At 37.8% G+C, this 14,279-nt stretch overlaps 3 protein-coding genes across 4 annotated transcripts in view; all 3 read right to left on the bottom strand.

The window, feature by feature from the left end:
- Positions 1 to 5,355: 5,355 nt before the first annotated feature.
- On the bottom strand, positions 5,356 to 6,572 carry LOC103510801. Its single transcript, XM_008475492.3, has 2 exons — positions 6,113 to 6,572; positions 5,356 to 5,562 (listed from the first exon to the last, which is right to left on the bottom strand). Exons 1-2 carry the CDS (start codon positions 6,329 to 6,331, stop codon positions 5,356 to 5,358), a joined length of 426 nt encoding a protein of 141 aa, XP_008473714.1. The 5' UTR covers positions 6,332 to 6,572.
- Positions 6,573 to 9,656: 3,084 nt separating this feature from the next.
- On the bottom strand, positions 9,657 to 11,500 carry LOC103510798. The gene is made up of 3 exons (XM_008475489.3): positions 11,086 to 11,500; positions 10,441 to 10,752; positions 9,657 to 10,216 (listed from the first exon to the last, which is right to left on the bottom strand). The coding sequence occupies exons 1-3, from the start codon at positions 11,302 to 11,304 to the stop codon at positions 10,013 to 10,015; spliced, it is 735 nt and encodes a 244-aa protein (XP_008473711.1). The 5' UTR covers positions 11,305 to 11,500; the 3' UTR covers positions 9,657 to 10,012.
- A 2,457-nt stretch (positions 11,501 to 13,957) lies between these two features.
- The window catches only part of LOC103510800 (protein fem-1 homolog B-like), a 34,673-nt gene continuing 34,351 nt past the window's right edge, over positions 13,958 to 14,279 (bottom strand). For both annotated transcript variants that reach the window (XM_026824762.1, XM_026824761.1), the window contains one exon: positions 13,958 to 14,163. In XM_026824762.1, the coding sequence (XP_026680563.1) occupies positions 13,973 to 14,163 (191 nt within the window). In that variant the 3' untranslated portion in view covers positions 13,958 to 13,972. The remainder of the gene's footprint in view (positions 14,164 to 14,279) is intronic.

Here is a 14,279-nt window from a genome sequence, read left to right as displayed (position 1 = left end):
GCCAAAAAGCGGTAAAATGCCGCCAACCGTTGCACCGGTCTTAACCAAAAGTTTCGTATTATTGTTAAATTACACCGAAAACCGCCAAAAAGCGGTAAAATGCCGCCAAGCGTTGCATCGGTCTTAACCAAAAGTTTCGTGTCGCATTCTCACATTTGACAGCTACATACAAATTTCAAGTCTCTAGCTCTTACCGTTCTCGAGATATTTTGTTTACAGACAGACACACACACGGACCAATGGCTGAAACTTTGGATTTAGGCTCTAGGGACCTCAAAACGTGTTTTGGCACTAAAAATTAGGCTCTAGGGACCTCAAAACGTGTTTTGGCACTAAAAACTGACCATCGAAAATTTGACCCGATTACATTACTTTCCATTCCTTCCTATAGGATAAGGAAAGAAAAAAAGAGGTTTGGTAAGCTGTATCCATACATTGTCGACCCCGTCGATCGACGTCGACTCAAAGTACTCTCCCTCGACAACATAGATCCACCTCGTCGGACGACCATCGATCGACTATGTGTGGACACAGCTATGTCACGAGTGAAAACGGAGATACTTTCCTTGTAAAATGGATAATGGAACTTTGATCAGCTATAGTTCAAGATGGTCAAATTGGTTATACAATGGTATCTAGATCTACAAAATCAAGATGGAATCAAGAGAACAAACAATTATAGACAACAAAGATATATAACAAGGAGATGAAATCAATATCCTCGTTACTTTGGAACTTCTGGACTTTTGATAACTTGGGGACTTGGACAAACACTGGGTAACATACCTACAATAACATCATATTTTGCACTGTTTGCAGCATTGTAACTATGCTGGTTTTCCATTTTTCAGCTCATATTAAAAAATAAAAAAAAAAAAAAAAAAAAAAACAAGCAAACATTAATAAAAGCTTGATATTTGGTCTAGGATTTTCGCGGACCATGTATACGCGAAGTTAAGGTTATTGTTATAATTATCTATATTTATTTACTCATTTTCTTCACAATTTTACACGTAATAATACATTTTATTTTTATGATTCACTCAATTACATTATTAATTCACATGTATTATACAGTATGACCATTAGTGCTTCTGTAGTTCTGTACCTACTGTAAGTAATGAATTCGAGTTTTCAATATCACTACTGTGCTGACAGTATGACCATTAGTGCTTCTGTAGTTCTGTACCTACTGTAAGTAATGAATTCGAGTTTTCAATATCACTACTGTGCTGGATACTGATACTGGATAGTGCCAGACCTGACCTATCCAATTATCATACAACATAACTGTCCTTATCCGAGTCTTGTGACCATGTGCTAAAAATTAAATTGCTGCGATTATTTTCCAGACGTATTTTCTGAATGTGAAGTAACAAAGAATCCTGACCTATCCAATTATCATACAACATAACTGTCCTTATCCGAGTCTTGTGACCATGTGCTAAAAATTAAATTGCTGCGATTATTTTTCAGACGTATTTTCTAAATGTGAAGTAACAAAGAATTAGCTCAATTAAGAATAGATTTAGAATGTCTGTTTCCCAACTTCCGAAATTCAAAAGATCCTTGTTTCCAATAAATCAGAGATTAAAGTAGAATAATAATCGATTTAGCTCAATTAAGAAGAACAACTTTCAAGATTCACTTCCAGAAATGAATGTCACGTCAAGATCATTCCAATAATGAGAAAATAATAAGTTAATAAAACAAAGAATTTTTCTTCTTCTTTTTTATGCATCAAAACATGTGGAGTATGAAATGAGTTTTTCTGCAGTGCAGACGGAGCTAGGTTTTGTGATATATTGCCTCGTCGCACGTTGTTTCGCAGAAATAGTGCTATTATTGACGAACAATAAGGACCATTTTGAGGATTTGGTTGAAATCTCGACGAAAAAGGCGAGGTGCCTCAAAACCTGGTCCTGGTGTCACCCTAGGAGTTGAAATAAAAATTGGGTGGTACACTATAATAAATAATAATAAAAAAAAAATGGGTGGACAATTATTTGAAAACAAAAAGGAAACAAGATAATTTGGCCAGAAGTTGCGTCTTGAAAATTTCAAACAGGCCAAAAAATAAACAAAAGGAGATTTGGTTGAAATCTCGACGAAAAAGGCGAGGTGCCTCAAAACCTGGTCCTGGTGTCACCCTAGGAGTTGAAATAAAAATTGGGTGGACAATTATTTGAAAACAAAAAGGAAACAAGATAATTTGGCTAGAAGTTGCGTCTTGAAAATTTCAAACAGGCCAAAAAATAAAGAAAAGGGCAAAACAAAAAGCTCCAAATCATCTCAAATTTTTCGTCACCAATATCATGACACTGAGGGACCTGTTCATTGTGCTCCTTGTGTTGTGTCTGCTCATATGTCTCACCATCATATGTTGCGCCATCTGTTTCTACCACACGAGAAATGAGACCTGCATCGAGCTACATGTGCTCAAGAGAGAGCCCAAGGAAAAGGAGGTATGCAAGCGAATGATCGTAGAGCCCTGTGGGGAGATCTGTTGTGTGTAAATATATTGAGATCGCAATGTTGTGGTTGATGAAATATTTCAGCTCAGTAATGATGAGAAGCAACGGCTCTTTTATGACATTTATAACTGCAATCGTCCTTCATCAGCATTTAGACTAACATCTTATTTTTCTAAATATCCAAGACATATTTATTATTTTACATAAGTCAATGTCATTCGTTATTAGAACATGAAGATCGCATGATAATAGACTTGCATGTCCTATTACCCTTTAGAATCTTTCGGTTCAAGTCATTGAGAACTGAGAAGCTTCATTATTCCTCAATTAGTATGTCAGGAAAATCAGTAACTCAATGATGTCTTGTTCCCTTTTTCCCAATAGATGGTTTTAAGAGACCTGAAAAAAGAGCAAGAAAATAGGTGGATAATATTGTGAGATAAAGAACTACCCTTATGCAAAGTTGTGGATTTAAATCTCATGACTTTCTCTATTTTTCTGACCAACCATTTTAGTTACACTTAATAATCACAGAGGAATCTCCAAACCCATAATCAAGATGTAGGAGAAACCTAACCTCAACCCCCTACATTTCCCCTGATCCCCTAGATTTTTGTCAGAGCTCATTCTCTCTTCTGCTTTCAGATTGGAAGGTTTTCTCGTTCTCTGCTCCCTCTCTGTGATAACTCCCAATATTTCAATCTGGTTTTTCGGAAACCAAAAGTTCCGTCCTTGTCACATTTGACAGCTACATACCAAATTTCAAGTCTCTAGCTCTTACCGTTCTCGAGATATTTTGTTTACAGATAGACAGACACACACACGGACCAATGGCTGAAACTTTGGATTTAGGCTCTAGGGACCTTAAAACGTGTTTTGACACTAAAATCTGACCTGATTACATTACTTTCCTTCCTATAGGATAGGGGAAGTAACTAGTAAAAAACATAGTTCACGATGGATGTTTGGGTAACATTACATTAATGTTAGAGATACCAGTTCCTGTAGGTAGTTAATTACCTTGAGGCATTGATGGTTTTCCATAGCTTATACTACTTCTGGAGGTTCATTTATGAATGGGGAATTGGGGATCTAGGGTTGAAAAATCAGCAAACCTTAGGCACCTAATCTTTCCATGTGAAAAGCGACCCAGTTTCAATACTAGCGTCATTTGAGTATGTCAAGTACACCAGTATATGCAGCACTTCCCAATGTCTCTACGCCACTGACTGACGTAATAAATCATACATCACCTATATCATTACCAGTTAAGTCTCTCAAGCTTATCATTGACCATATTCTGATCATAATGCACCAACATGTCCTCAACATGGAATGCAAATATGTTTATTATCCTAACTTAATTTTTGCCTCCACAGGATAGTTTTATGTGCACTTTAATCTTGACATTGTTTCGGAACGGCCATGCCATTCAAAATGTGTCGTGCATTTTTGTTTTTACTTGAAAATACCTCAGTCGATCGACGGGGTCGACAATGTGTGGAAACAGCTTACCAAACCTCTTTTTTCTTTCCTTATCCTATAGGAAGGAAAGTAATGTAATGTTGAAAAATCAGCAAACCTTAGGCACCTAATCTTTCCATGTGAAAAGTGACCCAGTTTCAATACTAGCGTCTAGCGTCATTTGAGTATGTCAATTATACCAGTTTATGCAGCACTTCCCAATGTCTCTACGCCACTGACTGGCGTAATAAATCATACATCACCTATATCATTACCAGTTAAGTCTCTCAAGCTTATCATTGACCATATTCTGATCATAATGCACCAACATGTCCTCAACATGGAATGCAAATATGTTTATTATCCTAACTTAATTGTTGCCTCCACAGGATAGTTTTATGTGCACTTTAATCTTGACATTGTTTCGGAACGGCCATGCCATTCAAAATGTGTCATGCATTTTTGTTTTTACTTGAAAATATTTTTTTACATGAAATAATAATGTAGGTGGGCGAAGACTTGAAGTATACACGAGTAATAAAGGAAAAATACTACATACATGACTAAAATAGGCTTGGTGTAAGAATGGTACGAGTATCATGGCAGATCAGTCCCCAATTTGAGGTTTTGAGAAGAGAGATGATTTAAAAGACTGTGTCAATTATTCTTAGATTGAGCAAATCAGGTAAATCAATAACCATTGTTTTGTTTCCAAGATTGACAGAAGTTGAGAAGTGTCTTAAGGTTAAAACACACTACCATCAACGTTACGTCACATGAAGTCAGAAAGATATATGTAGTTCAAAGTTTTCCCATAATATTGTAGGTGATTTCGTTCAGGACAACCACACTTTCAGGACAACCGTGTTTCTACCTTTATTGAAGTCATAACTGAACAGTCCAAAACCATCCCATATCCACTTATCCAGCTCGTCATATTTGTTGCCGAACCTTCTAGTTTAAAATCAATACCCAAGTGGGACTTGACCATTGGGTCACGTCTACTGATAACGTCCTGTCCACTATCTCTACTAATGTACTTGTACCCACTGGACAAGGGCATTGTCTGACATCCTGACAAGGACTCGTGTGGCTTACCAGCAGATCGTCCTCTTCATAAATGTCACTATTTATGCTCAAGATAAGACTCACGTCTCCCTCGTAATGGATGCCCTCCTACATTTCGTAGTTTTCATGTGAAGAGTAATGAGATAATTCAAGTACAGAGATAAACCAAGTAAACAAAAACCTACGTAAAGTAGAAATACATCAGAGTGCGGTTGAATGCCGACAACATGACGACTCCGTACAAGTAAAGGAAAAAATGGGCACGGAATAAAAGGGACTCAGGAGCTCACTTGGAATTCAAATGGACAATCAATATCGGGGTATAGCTTACTGCTGGGGATCTTCAGTCCTATTCGGGGTATCTTAGGATCACAGCGAAAGACAAATTAGTGGTCGGGTGGAAGAGCTCCTCCAGGAGAACCCTGCCACTTAAAAAGAGATTTTCACGTTCAGGAAATTGGTACGGCAGGATCCCCAGGATTCCATCAATCGGAACGAAGCACACACCAATTAGCAATCTTATGCCAAATATGTACATTGTAATTCCGGCGAGCTCCTGCAGGAAAAGAAGACAGTAATTAGGGACTTATACAAATGCGGGGGATAAAGGGGTTATTTCTTACTCTTTTTTTTAAACTCTAGATATTTAAAAGAAAGGAATAAGTAAGGAGCTCTAAATATGAGACCTGACCAATCAATGCGTTGAACGCAATAGTTCGGCTGGGTCGGAAAACCCTCAGACTGGCTGTGGCTCCGAAGGTCAAACGGTCATATTTCAAGGGGCTAAAACCAAAATCAAACATAATTTACAGAAATTTATGTTTGTAGAGTACCTATACGGATAATTCAAGTACAGAGATAAACCAAGTAAACAAAAACCTACGTAAAGTAGAAATACATCAGAGTGCGGTTGAATGCCGACAACATGTCGACTCCGTACAAGTAAAGGAAAAAATGGGCACGGAATAATTTCGTGAATTTCCTTCCATAGGATCCTTGAGGCCCTTTTGTAGTCAATGTGAAAAACGGTCTGCTGGTTTACATTCATACCTATACATAGAGTAGGTACATAATAAATGAATATACTTGACTGAAACGAGTTTTACCTTTCGTTTGGCAGAGACAGCGGTGAGATTTCTGTAGAATTCCGCTTTCTTTTCAGATCCGTCAATGAGTTTTGTAATCCCAGCGCGCAAAGCTTCAACGGCTGCAGGATCATTTTCATTGATATCTTCCAGGAAAGGCTTCTTGGTCGTTTGCGCCAAAGTACACACAGCACAGTACACGAGAAGACAGAGTGCGAAGGAAAACTTCACAAAATGCATTCTGATAAATTATTTAAAAGTTTTGTCCAACGCTTGAAAAAAAAAACAATAAAACTGAACACTGAAAGTAAGAAAAATCACTCCCGACTTTCTGCCTAATCTATGTGCGTAAAAAGGCACACAAACATACACTTGAGAGCATCAGAACAAGTTTTGCCCTTGGCTTTCAATAACCAAGATCGATACCTGCCTTGATGAACAATGGAACCTTTTTATTAAAAATGTCCAATTTCAAAGCTCTCGAATGTATATTGGAAATAAATACAACTGATAAGAACGTTATCTCGCGTGAACACTGTTCTGCTTTGATTTTGCCGGTTGTTACAGACTGAACTTGAAAGAATAATGAAAAAAAAACACCACTAGGTATGCACATCGAATCAAGAGGGACTCAATTTACATTCATCTAATTAACAACCAATTAGATATGATTCGTGATTACGTAATAGTTGTACTTCAAGTTATACAAAAAAGGGAAAAAAAAACAAGCTTGCATAATACGAAAGACCGTTATCAAAACATTTCCAATTTTCCTCGTCAAGTATCCTTAGCGATGTACATAACCATTAATCAATAATAATAATAAGCAAATTAATCCATGAAAACAGCCCAGACCTTCAGCCTTGTAATAACTTTGACACCATGGCCCGATCAATAATAATAATAAGCAAATTAATCCATGAAAACAGCCCAGACCTTCAGCCTTGTAATAACTTTGACACCATGGCCCGATTTTTTTTTTCACGAGAAGGCACCTCCACTACTTAGAGCAGGCAGCATTGATAAGATCCATTGGGCGGTGTATTTCTATAGACATTGTTGGTAATCATGTTGATCCTGGTCAGAATGAATCCTTGTATTCGATAAAGAAGAATACAATGTACAATGCTAATAAAATATTATGTAAAAAATATAGAATTAGCTTCCAAGATAACAAGGTGTGTATTGGTGCTAACTTTGAGATATTGGTGCTAGAAATGTGGGAATTTGATTGATTGGATCCAAGTTCCAACACATTGTCAGAGGTACCTTTTCAACTTCTAAGGTCATACTCTCAGCTTTTGCCACCTTTCGTTGGAATTACTAACTCCTCAATGATCTCCAACGTGAGATCACCCCGCTGCGATGAACAGCAGATCGTCATTCGTCCAAATACCAACTACGTTCGACTTTCAATATTGGAGTTCTGATTCGTATCCACAAAAACCACATTTGACACATTGAAAAGTTAAAGGTGAACCAGAGGAAAAACAGACGGTATTCCCCCGGTGTCAGTTCCTAAACTTTCCGCCGCAGACCTTGTCACATCAACACAATCATATACTTCAAATATCAAAAATCTTCAGATTATCTACAATAGGTCATCGAGAATATAAAAGAAGAAAAACAACTCGTCAGTAATAAGTCTAGAGTTGCGTAATGCTATAAAAACGGATGATGAGTGTGGAAGTGTTTGACCCAAGAAGTACCCGGTTCATAACCTTGCTGTTAGTACTCAGCATAGTTATGCTGGTCTCATGTGTGATGCAATATCTGACCAAGAAAATCATGTACAGGATCCGATCGAATCTGGTGATATCTGTTAGATTACCAATGTTGGTGTTAGGTACATCTAAAGCACATGAGTGATTGTCTGGGAACAGCAGATTTTACTGACGAAATCCATTTGTATTCAGTGTTGATAGTATGTATTTAGGACCGAGTAATGAACAAATTTGAAGATTTCAAATTAGTGTTACTATTGAAACAGATAAACTACAGGAAAAAATTATCAAGAAAAAGAATATTCTTTGAACAGATAAATCGAAGGTCTTTTTAATCAACTCGTCCCTTGAAAACTGTCGCTTCCAACGTTGGCGATTGAGGTAAGATTTTCGTGGACCCGTGGTTTTTACTATCACATTTTCTGACTCGAGCTGCCGCAGTACTTAGCCCAGTACAAAACTCAATTTATATTAAAAAAAAAATAATAATAATAAAAAAAAAACAAGCAAACATTAATAAAAGCTTGATATTTGGTCTAGGATTTTCGCGGACCATGTATACGCGAAGTTAAGGTTATTGTTATAATTATCTATATTTATTTACTCATTTTCTTCACAATTTTACACGTAATAATACATTTTATTTTTATGATTCACTCAATTACATTATTAATTCACATGTATTATACAGTATGACCATTAGTGCTTCTGTAGTTCTGTACCTACTGTAAGTAATGAATTCGAGTTTTCAATATCACTACTGTGCTGGATACTGATACTGGATAGTGCCAGACCTGACCTATCCAATTATCATACAACATAACTGTCCTTATCCGAGTCTTGTGACCATGTGCTAAAAATTAAATTGCTGCGATTATTTTCCAGACGTATTTTCTGAATGTGAAGTAACAAAGAATTTTTCTTCTTCTTTTTTATGCATCAAAACATGTGGAGTATGAAATGAGTTTTTCTGCAGTGCAGACGGAGCTAGGTTTTGTGATATATTGCCTCGTCGCACGTTGTTTCGCAGAAATAGTGCTATTATTGACGAACAATAAGGACCATTTTGAGGATTTGGTTGAAATCTCGACGAAAAAGGCGAGGTGCCTCAAAACCTGGTCCTGGTGTCACCCTAGGAGTTGAAATAAAAATTGGGTGGACAATTATTTGAAAACAAAAAGGAAACAAGATAATTTGGCCAGAAGTTGCGTCTTGAAAATTTCAAACAGGCCAAAAAATAAACAAAAGGACAAAACAAAAAGCTCCAAATCATCTCAAATTTTTCGTCACCAATATCATGACACTGAGGGACCTGTTCATTGTGCTCCTTGTGTTGTGTCTGCTCATATGTCTCACCATCATATGTTGCGCCATCTGTTTCTACCACACGAGAAATGAGACCTGCATCGAGCTACATGTGCTCAAGAGAGAGCCCAAGGAAAAGGAGGTATGCAAGCGAATGATCGTAGAACCCTGTGGGGAGATCTGTTGTGTGTAAATATATTGAGATCGCAATGTTGTGGTTGATGAAATGGATGAGTGGATGGTAAAATGGGAACCCAGAACTTCTTTTTAACAGAAGAGATAACATCATATTGTTCCTTTACCAGAAGAGAGAACATCATATTGTTCCTTTACCAGAAGAGAGAACATCATATTGTTCCTTTACCAGAAGAGATGACATCATATTGTTCCTTTACCAGAAGAGATGACATCATAATTATTGTCCCTTTACTAGAAGAGATGACATCATATTGTTCCTTTAGCAGAAGAGAACATCATATTGTTCCTTTGCCAGAAGAGAGAACAGTACTAATTTGAAATTTGAAAACAAAACTATATCAATAAAGAGGTAATCTATAAACTGTTAACAATTTTATTAATTGGAAATCTTGTTCTAAGTAGACAGTGTTCTAAGTAGACAGTTGACAATAATGGAAATCTAAATGAAGAATTGCATACTTCTACTATTCTACCGTCAGTGTTCTAAGTAGACAGTTGACAATAATGGAAATCTAAATGAAGAATTGCATACTTCTACTATTCTACCGTAACTTTCTTACGAAGAAACAAAGTAACACGGTAGGTACTATTTTATCCCTTCCCTGATGGTTGTAAAAATGTAAACTGTCGAGATGCGTTTATGGAATCTTGAGATTTGGAGGGTCACTGCGCCAGTTCTAATTATGTTGGTAATTTAAGCACCAACAATTTTAGGTTTAGGGTTGGCTGTTTGTGTCCTGAGAGATTGTCTCTGCGAACAAGATTCTCCCAACACTGTATATCTCGGAGTGCTACTGGGGGAGTCTTTGATCAAGATATTGCAGTCTTCTTTCCTGACACCGTTGTTTCCTGGGATATCACTTATGCTGAATATGTACATAGTGCTTGACGAGAACACCTGAAAATAAAGTAAAGATAACGTTCAATTCCTGGCACGTTTTCATGCTTTTATTATTTTGCATGAGTATATGAGTAAAATTTAATTTTAGTTTAAGATAGACACATCAACTTTGTACCCAGCTACCCAGTAGCCAGCAAGGTAAATTTATATTTCTATGGTAATTAGCCAAAGAAAAACAATTGTAATACCTACCAGAGGTACATATTTATGTTAAGCTTTACCTTTCGTTTGACGGAGACAACAACGAGATTTCCAAAGAAGTCCGCTTTCCTGTCCGAGCCATCTACGATCTTTATAATCCCGGCACGTAATGCTGCCAAAGCTTCAGGATTAGTTTCATCAATATCCTCCAGGAAAAATTTCTTCGGCTTTGGTCCTGGACTGGATGTGAGGTATTGCTGACAAGTGTCTTCCAACACCGTATATCTCGGAAGGCTACTGGGAATGTGTTTGACCAAGATACTGCAATCCTCTGTCTTGGATTTCGGGTCCTTGCTTATGCCAAATATGTACATTGTAATTCCGGCGAGCTCCTGCAGGAAAAGAAGACAGTAATTAGGGACTTATACAAATGCGGGGGATAAAGGGGTTATTTCTTACTCTTTTTTTTAAACTCTAGATATTTAAAAGAAAGGAATAAGTAAGGAGCTCTAAATATGAGACCTGACCAATCAATGCGTTGAACGCAATAGTTCGGCTGGGTCGGAAAACCCTCAGACTGGCTGTGGCTCCGAAGGTCAAACGGTCATATTTCAAGGGGCTAAAACCAAAATCAAACATAATTTACAGAAATTTATGTTTGTAGAGTACCTATACGTAGAGTAGGTACATAATAAATGAATATACTTGACTGAAACGAGTTTTACCTTTCGTTTGGCAGAGACAGCGGTGAGATTTCTGTAGAATTCCGCTTTCTTTTCAGATCCGTCAATGAGTTTTGTAATCCCAGCGCGCAAAGCTTCAACGGCTGCAGGATCATTTTCATTGATATCTTCCAGGAAAGGCTTCTTGGTCGTTTGTCCCAGAGTACACACAGCACAGTACACGAGAAGACAGAGTGCGAAGGAAAACTTCACAAAATGCATTCTGATAAATTATTTAAAAGTTTTGTCCAACGCTTGAAAAAAAAAACAATAAAACTGAACACTGAAAGTAAGAAAAATCACTCCCGACTTTCTGCCTAATCTATGTGCGTAAAAAGGCACACAAACATACACTTGAGAGCATCAGAACAAGTTTTGCCCTTGGCTTTCAATAACCAAGATCGATACCTGCCTTGATGAACAATGGAACCTTTTTATTAAAAATGTCCAATTTCAAAGCTCTCGAATGTATATTGGAAATAAATACAACTGATAAGAACGTTATCTCGCGTGAACACTGTTCTGCTTTGATTTTGCCGGTTGTTACAGACTGAACTTGAAAGAATAATGAAAAAAAAAAAACACCACTAGGTATGCACATCGAATCAAGAGGGACTCAGGAGCTCACTTGGAATTCAAATGGACAATCAATATCGGGGTATAGCTTACTGGTGGGGATCTTCAGTCCTATTCGGGGTATCTTAGGATCACAGCGAAAGACAAATTAGTGGTCGGGTGGAAGAGCTCCTCGAGGAGAACCCTGCCACTTAAAGCCATAAAAAAAGAGAGACATAGTTTCACGTTCAGGAATTTGGTACGGCAGGATCCCCAGGATTCCATCAATCGGAACGAAGCACACACCAATTAGCAATTAGGATACCCATTTCCCAGTCATTCACAGATGTGACCTTGCCTGGTCACAGTTCCAGATGACTGGAGAGCTTTGTGGTGACACAAAGACACTTCCATGTCAATTATACCGTCACCATTATCCAGTTCATTAAGCCAAAGATATCAGGAATACACTTTGTTGAGGATATAGGTATTCGCAAAGTGTCAATAAGTATTTTACCATTTTATACAGGGTGGTACAAAAGTTATGGTCACCCCGAGCGTGACGTGATGCAGGCAGCATTGATAAGATCCATTGGGCGGTGTATTTCTATAGACATTGTTGGTAATCATGTTGATCCTGGTCAGAATGAATCCTTGAATTCGATAAAGAAGAATACAGTGTACAATGCTAATAAAATATTATGTAAAAATATAGAATTAGCTTCCAAGATTACAAGGTGTGTATTGGTGCTAACTTTGAGATATTGGTGTGTATTGGTGCTAGAAATGTGGGAATTTGATTGATTGGATCCAAGTTCCAACACATTGTCAGAGGTACCTTTTCAACTTCTAAGGTCACACTCTCAGCTTTTGCCACCTTTCGTTGGAATTAACTCCTCAATGATCTTCAACGTGAGATCACCCCGCTCCGATGAACAGCAGATCGTCATTCGTCCAAATACCAACCACGTTCGACTTTCAATATTGGAGTTCTGATTCATATCCACAAAAACCACATTTGACACATTGAAAAGTTAAAGGTGAACTAGAGGAAAAACAGACGGTATTCCCTCGGAGTCAGTTCCTAAACTTTCGGCCGCAGACCTTGTCACATCAACACAATCATATACTTCAAAAATCAAAAATCTTCAGATTATCTACAATAGGTCATCGAGAATATAAAACGTAAAATTTAATTTTAGTTTAAGATAGACACATCAACTTTGTACCCAGCTACCCAGTAGCCAGCAAGGTAAATTTATATTTCTATGGTGAAATTTTTATTTCTATGGTAATTAGCCAAAGAAAAACAATTGTAATACCTACCAGAGGTACACATTTATACATATGTTAAGCTTTACCTTTCGTTTGACGGAGACAACAACGAGATTTCCAAAGAAGTCCGCTTTCCTGTCCGAGCCATCTACGATCTTTATAATCCCGGCACGTAATGCTGCCAAAGCTTCAGGATTAGTTTCATCAATATCCTCCAGGAAAAATTTCTTCGGCTTTGGTCCTGGACTGGATGTGAGGTATTGCTGACAAGTGTCTTCCAACACCGTATATCTCGGAAGGCTACTGGGAATGTGTTTGACCAAGATACTGCAATCCTCTGTCTTGGATTTCGGGTCCTTGCTTATGCCAAATATGTACATTGTAATTCCGGCGAGCTCCTGCAGGAAAAGAAGACAGTAATTAGGGACTTATACAAATGCGGGGGATAAGGGGGTTATTTCTTACTCTTTTTTTTAAAACTCTAGATATTTAAAAGAAAGGAATAAGTAAGGAGCTCTAAATATGAGACCTGACCAATCAATGCGTTGAACGCGATAGTTCGGCTGGGTCGGAAAACCCTCAGACTGGCTGTGGCTCCGAAGGTCAAACGGTCATATTTCAAGGGGCTAAAACCAAAATCAAACTTAATTTACAGAAATTTATGTTTGTAGAGTACCTATACAGAATTTTAATAGAAGATTGTGTCAATTTGGCATCAAATGCATCAATACAATACGACGCGAACCACATGCACTAAACAAAGTTAAAGCTTTTAATAAGGCGCATTTTTTTATTTTCTTTTTAACTTTTTAAGGTCGGATCAAGTGCCGAGGAGGGAAAGAGGGAGAGAGAGTGTTAAGAGTTTCAAGATTCTCATAGCAGATCATTATGAGAGTCTTCAAGTGTAAAATCTGCTCATGTTTGTAACCATTATTCTACACAAAATGCCACTCTGAGGCTTAGGTGTAGGGACAAAATTCTTTATCTCTCTCTTCTATCCATCTCCTCATCTTCTTCTTTCCCCTTTTTTATTATCCCATCTTTGGTTGGGTGGAAGAGCTCACTGTGTGAGAAACCTGTCATAAAGCCTAAACAACAGTGCCAACGAACCTGTGCCATGTAGTTCAATAAAGCTCTCCAGATCATGAGGTACCAGTCCCTTGTATGTGATGTTGTTCTGGGTGATGACTTTGGCCGCCAGACATTTCAGATTGATTTTGGTCAGGGTCCTCAGGATCAAATCTGCCACACCTGACAAATAAAAAAAAGGGCGCGGTTAGTCCAGTGGTAACGTCCTTAACATGTAGAAGGTTCGGGGTTTCGAGGCCCAAAATCGACAAAAAAAAAATTGCACTCCTACTTTGATG

The sequence above is a fragment of the Diaphorina citri genome, unplaced genomic scaffold (genome assembly GCF_000475195.1).
Source record: "Diaphorina citri unplaced genomic scaffold, Diaci psyllid genome assembly version 1.1 scaffold644, whole genome shotgun sequence".
In the NCBI taxonomy this organism is placed as follows: Eukaryota; Metazoa; Arthropoda; class Insecta; order Hemiptera; family Psyllidae; genus Diaphorina; species Diaphorina citri.
The sequence above is the reverse complement of the archived record's forward strand: the minus strand, read 5'-3'. Positions and strand labels throughout refer to the sequence as shown.

What these genes read in the sequence shown, in the direction of transcription:
- LOC103510801 (XM_008475492.3), bottom strand. Translation starts at nt 6,331, where the DNA reads ATGCATTTTGTGAAGTTTTCCTTCGCACTCTGTCTTCTCGTGTACTGT. An exon ending in CTGTCTCTGCCAAACGAAAG is followed by an intron (nt 5,563 to 6,112) that starts GTAAAACTCGTT and finishes CTTTTCCTGCAG; the next exon opens with GAGCTCGCCGGAATTACAAT.
- LOC103510798 (XM_008475489.3), bottom strand. Translation starts at nt 11,304, where the DNA reads ATGCATTTTGTGAAGTTTTCCTTCGCACTCTGTCTTCTCGTGTACTGT. An exon ending in CTGTCTCTGCCAAACGAAAG is followed by an intron (nt 10,753 to 11,085) that starts GTAAAACTCGTT and finishes CTTTTCCTGCAG; the next exon opens with GAGCTCGCCGGAATTACAAT. An exon ending in TTGTCTCCGTCAAACGAAAG is followed by an intron (nt 10,217 to 10,440) that starts GTAAAGCTTAAC and finishes CTTTATTTTCAG; the next exon opens with GTGTTCTCGTCAAGCACTAT.